Source organism: Centroberyx affinis, unplaced genomic scaffold (assembly GCF_046629955.1).
Source record: "Centroberyx affinis isolate AG114_WGS23_722 - 3 ecotype Tasmania unplaced genomic scaffold, CSIRO-AGI_Caff_v1 ptg004448l_1, whole genome shotgun sequence".
In the NCBI taxonomy this organism is placed as follows: Eukaryota; Metazoa; Chordata; class Actinopteri; order Beryciformes; family Berycidae; genus Centroberyx; species Centroberyx affinis.
Window position 1 is genome coordinate 12,501 of NW_027282117.1, and position 5,768 is coordinate 18,268.

General features: G+C 46.8%; 1 protein-coding gene across 2 annotated transcripts; it reads right to left on the reverse strand.

The window, feature by feature from the left end:
• Nucleotides 1–737: 737 nt before the first annotated feature.
• On the reverse strand, nt 738–5,467 carry LOC139665099 (dehydrogenase/reductase SDR family member 13-like). Of its 2 annotated transcripts, XM_071544066.1 has the most exons (5): nt 5,455–5,467; nt 4,418–4,551; nt 3,662–3,785; nt 2,630–2,956; nt 738–1,744 (listed from the first exon to the last, which is right to left on the reverse strand). In XM_071544066.1, the coding sequence occupies exons 1-5, from the start codon at nt 5,465–5,467 to the stop codon at nt 1,482–1,484; spliced, it is 861 nt and encodes a 286-aa protein (XP_071400167.1). In that variant the 3' UTR covers nt 738–1,481. The 2 variants fall into 2 exon arrangements, with proteins under 2 accessions (XP_071400167.1, XP_071400166.1); XM_071544065.1 differs by lacking the exon at nt 5,455–5,467 and having other exon boundaries at nt 4,418–4,844.
• Nucleotides 5,468–5,768: the final 301 nt, after the last annotated feature.

Consider the following 5,768-nt stretch of genomic DNA (forward strand, 5'->3'; position numbering starts at 1 on the left):
GGAACCTGCACCACGCTGTATCCTAAGTTCAGGTGTAAATCCACACCAGCTGCTACTGAGACCAGTCAGTTTGACACTGAAGCTGAGACTGTTTAGTTTCACCAGGAGACTCCAGCTTCTTCTGAACTAGCAGAGTGTAGACAGACCAGGACCCAGAACACTGTTTCAGACAGAGACGTTTTCCCCTGCCGCACCGTTAATATAGAACCCACTGATATAGAACCCGTTAATATAGAACCCACTAATATAGAACCCGTTAATATAGAACCCACTGATATAGAACCCGTTAATATAGAACCCACTAATATAGAACCCGTTAATATAGAACCCACTAATATAGAACCCGTTAATATAGAACCCACTAATATAGAACCTGTTAATATAGAACCTGTTAATATAGAACCCACTAATATAGAACCTGTTAATATAGAACCCACTAATATAGAACCCGTTAATATAGAACCCACTAATATAGAACCTGTTAATATAGAACCCATTAATATAGAACCCGTTAATATAGAAACTCCTTGATAGAACCTCCTTAGGCGGCCAATCAATCTAATCAATCTAATCAATGATTGATTGGCGGCTAATCAATGACTATCATCTAACCATGGCTATGAGACAGCAACAGAAAAAGATTAGAAACCTTGAAAATTTGCAAACGTCTACAAACATCAACAAACAGGTACGTTATCGAGTATAAAGTGCCCCCCCCCCCCCCCCCCCCTCCTCGGCAAGTGAAGTGGATCAATATTCACATCGGGAATGTAGCTTGTTACATCATCTGGGAGACTGAAATGTTCGGATTATTGAAATATGCATGACAGACACGTGGAAACTTTATGAAATCGCTGTATAAAGTTCGTATTCTGCATAGATGAATACAAATAATCACCCAGGTGTCTGTAATACTCTGTAATACTGTCTAACACCTGAGTCTGAAGCTCCACCAGGGAAGCCTGTAACATGAAGCCTAGTTTAGGCTCCGGTGCTGTGAGCGTATCTCTGCTCAGGGAAAACAAAATCCAAATCATCATCCTGTTCAGAAGGATGTGATCCATCACAGAGGACGAGTCACGACACAAACCGCCCTGGATCTGTCCCTCCTGCTCCTCCAGCAGGTTAAACCTGTCTGTCAAATTGATGCCGTGACAACTGTTATTTTAGGGAGGACTTGACACCCAGCAGGAGGTCGGTGTAGTTTGAAGTTGTAACTTCAGTCTACGTTGGAACTATTTCAGTTGGTGCAACGGTTAAAATTTTAGTAATGTGTAAACTCAGACTTAGTGAGACTCTACGTTCAAACTAGCCTACGTTTGAACTGAAGTCCAGCTGGTGCAGCTGGCTGCTGGTCTGAACTGTGTTCCTGTCTGCAACATGGAGGCTGGCTGTCAGTTTGTGAGTCTGTGCTCGTTTCACAAAACTTTCTGAGACTGTTGGAAACACAGTGTAGTTAGTAGTCTGTCAGGTTTAGTGTTTCAGGAAAGGCCACAGAAAGTCTCGCTGAGCTCCCAGAGCTTCTGGGCCGCGGCGTCGTCTCTGGCCTTCGACTCGATGTTCATTATCGGCGCGCAGGAGGCGAAGTAGCGGCCGCTGAGGCGCTCGATGCCGCGCTCCAGGGCGCAGTGCAGCGTGGTCTGAGCGCCGGACACGGAGTCCACGAAGAAGAGCCAGACCACCGGCTTCACCAACAGATTCCACCAGAAGCCGGTGTAACGACCGATCTCCGTCTTGATGGCTCCTGGTCAGAGAAGAGAGTTTAGAATATAATCCACTCTGTCTGGAAGAAGTTCAACTACTACTACTGTTCCTATTACTTCTACTACTACAGAAGCAGAAGAACTAAAGAGGCGTGTGTGTGTGTGTGTGTGTGTGTGTGTGTGTGTGTGTGTGTGTGTGTTTGTGTGTGTGTGTGTGTGTGTATATGAGTGTAACCCTTCCCATCCACACTACATTTCAAACACAACAGCAGCTCATTTCACTAATTAGCAGCAGTTAAACCAGAGAGGAGGAAGTAATTAGTGAACCAAGCTGCTGCACCGATTAACTGGAATGAAAACCTGCAGACTGGAGACCAGGTGGTGATGAGGTTAACACTGAGGCCTGATACAGGTCTACAACACAATCTGCAATGCAAAGGGGATTTTCTCACTCTCTGGCGTAGCAAAATGTGTCGTCATTGCTAACGAATGTTACGGTGTCATGTGATGCAGGTGGAGGCTGTAAAAGCAAATACTGAGAAATAAAGAACTGCCAATGTAAAACCAGTGGCTCCCAGTGTAAACAACATAATGGTTTAGGGGTTTTGATGCTGACATCTGAAAATACTGGAAATGCCTTTTTTCTGCATCAGCAAAACAGCAGAATAATATTCCCCATCTTGCATTCTGGACACATGTACCATCTTATTTTCTTATTTTTCTTTTATACTTTTTTTGAGAAAGTATAAAAGCCAGTTTTAAATCCCCCTCAGGGTGACTGGCTCCAGACTGGTGGCTCTGCTGCCCCCTTGTGGATAAATAACATCAGACAGGCTCCAGGAAGCATGAGAGCTCGGTCTGTCGCCGACTTGCATTAGTGTGATCATGTCTTGCGTTACGTAACGACCCGGTGTCAGACCACTGACCCGGATGCAGGCTGTAGCAGGTGACCTCTGACCCCTGCAGCCTCTTGGCGAGCTCGTAGGTGAAGAGGACGTTACACAACTTGCTGTGGCAGTATTTCTGGAAAAGCTGCCAGTCGTTGTTTCCCAGCCCCAGATCTCTGTGAGCCGCCAGGTGGCCGAAATCCACCTTCCCCATCCTGTAGGCTTTGGAAGCCACGGTCACCACCCGGCTCGGCCCGCTCGCCTTCAGGCGGTCCAGAAGCAGAAGGGTTAACAGGAAGTGTCCCAGGTGGTTCACGCCAAAGATCATCCCGAAGCCGTCTGCCGTCGTGCCGCCGCTCAGCAGCCCTGGAACCAGAACCAGACTCACTTTCAACAACAAGAACAATAAACGTACCGGCAACTGGCTGCAATGGTGCAGAGATATTTTGAAAACAGACAAACATACCATGAGATAGAAGAACGTACCATGAGACTGAAGAACGTACCATGAGACTGAAGAACGTACCATGAGACTGAAGAACGTACCATGAGACAGAAGAACGTACCATGAGACAGAAGAACGTACCATGAGACAGAAGAACGTACCATGAGACAGAAGAACGTACCATGAGACAGAAGAACGTACCATGAGACAGAAGAACGTACCATGAGACAGAAGAACGTACCATGAGACAGAAGAACGTACCATGAGACAGAAGAACGTACCATGAGACTGAAGAACGTACCATGAGACAGAAGAACGTACCATGAGACAGAAGAACGTACCATGAGACTGAAGAACGTACCATGAGACAGAAGAACGTACCATGAGACAGAAGAACGTACCATGAGACTGAAGAACGTACCATGAGATAGAAGAACGTACCATGAGACAGAAGAACGTACCATGAGACAGAAGAACGTACCATGAGACAGAAGAACGTACCATGAGACTGAAGAACGTACCATGAGACAGAAGACAGACTCTGCACCACAGTGAGCAAAAACTTCATTCACACCCACAGCTGTGAGGATTAGGAAACAACGGGAAACAGAGGAATCAGGTCTGACCAGCGTTGTTGATGAGAAGATCCAGTCTGGACTCGGACTGGAGGAAACTCTCAGCGAAGGACCGGACCGACTGCAGACTGGCCAGGTCCAGCTGCATGAAGAGAACCTCGCTGTTCCCCGTCTCCTGCGGGGAGGGGGGTATTTTCCATTTATTTTACAGAATGTAGCTGGAGGAAGAGTCTCGGTTTGTCAGTTGGCTTGACTGGGATGTGATTGACAGGAGGCGGGGCCTAACTTAACCACAAACAACGTTAGCTATTGGTTGAAAGCGGTGTCAGTGTTCCGATGCAGATTGTCGGCTTCTCAGTGACGGATGACCTTTACTGACTGAATTAGTCTCTCTAGCTTTCTCTGCTGTTGAAATGAATGAGAGTGAAAGAGCCTGAGAGGTTTTGAGAAACTGATTTATCATATCATCATCACTGTCAGAATTAATATAACAATGATGGAAAATGTAAAAACTGAGCAAAACTCAAATCAGGCTGGAATTGTCCTTTAAGGTCAAAGGTCATGACTGGGGTTTAGATTTCACATCAGCAAAAATTATACCCATGAACTAGAAAAGCTGCATTACTGGAGAAAATGTGTGGGCTGAGACAATTGAGACAATAATAATAAAATAAAAATAACTAATAATTATGACTGATAATCAGGACGACAATATACTGCAAAATAAACATTGAGATTTTAACCCTAATTGTGCAGAGTAGAAGTGAAGTTGTTGGTGAATGTGAGACAGAAACTCTTCTTCTTTACCTTCTTGATCTCCTGGACGGCGACCTCTGCCCTCCGCCGGTCCCGGCAGGCCAGGATCACCCTGGCCCCCCGCCGGGCCAGGTCCAGCGCCGTGGTTTTACCGATGCCGGTGTTCGCACCTGCACACACCATGGAGAATATTAACCGTACGATATGATACGATACACGATATATCATACGACACGACACTTTATTAATCCCCAAGAGGGAAACTGGATTGTCACCATACATAAAAATACATATACAACAATGCAAAAATACAACAAATAGTTTGATTTCTGAGTCTGTTTTCTTCTTGGTTCGGATTTGTTTTGACTCTTTCAGAACCTTTTTCTTTTCTCTCTCATTGTGTCATTCTCCAGCTCCAGCTTTTCTGCTGTTTTGGTTTACATTCTTGTTTTTCCATCCATCCTTCCATCCATCCATCCATCCATCCATCCATCCATCCATCCTTCCATCCATCCATCCATCCTTCCATCCATCCATCCATCCATCCATCCTTCCATCCATCCATCCTTCCATCCTTCCATCCATCCCTCCATCCATCCATCCATCCATCCATCCTTCCATCCATCCATCCATCCATCCATCCATCCTTCCATCCATCCATCCATCCATCCATCCATCCATCCATCCTTCCATCCATCCTTCCATCCATCCATCCATCCATCCATCCTTCCATCCATCCATCCATCCATCCTTCCATCCATCCTTCCATCCATCCATCCTTCCATCCATCCATCCATCCATCCATCCTTCCATCCATCCATCCATCCATCCATCCTTCCATCCATCCTTCCATCCATCCATCCATCCATCCATCCTTCCATCCATCCATCCATCCATCCATCCATCCTTCCATCCATCCTTCCATCCATCCATCCATCCATCCTTCCATCCATCCATCCATCCATCCATCCATCCTTCCATCCATCCTTCCATCCATCCATCCATCCATCCATCCATCCATCCATCCTTCCATCCATCCATCCATCCATCCTTCCATCCATCCATCCATCCATCCATCCTTCCATCCATCCTTCCATCCATGGCTGTAGTGTAGCAGGTCCTCAGCTGACAGGTGTGAGGTGAGTGACAGCTGTCAAAGCCTTCAGCAGAATTTCAAGTATCAGCAGAACTGAGTGAGCAGTGGAGCGGATTGTGTGACGGAACACGGCAAAGATCCACCGGTGGATCCGCCGGTGGATCTGCCGGTGGATCCGCCGGTGGATCCGCCGGTGGATCCGCCGGTCGGTCCACCGGTGGATCCACCGGCGGACCGACCGGTGGATCCGCCGGTCGGTCTGCTGGTGGATCCACCGGTGGACTCAACTCATCCACCACTGGTGTG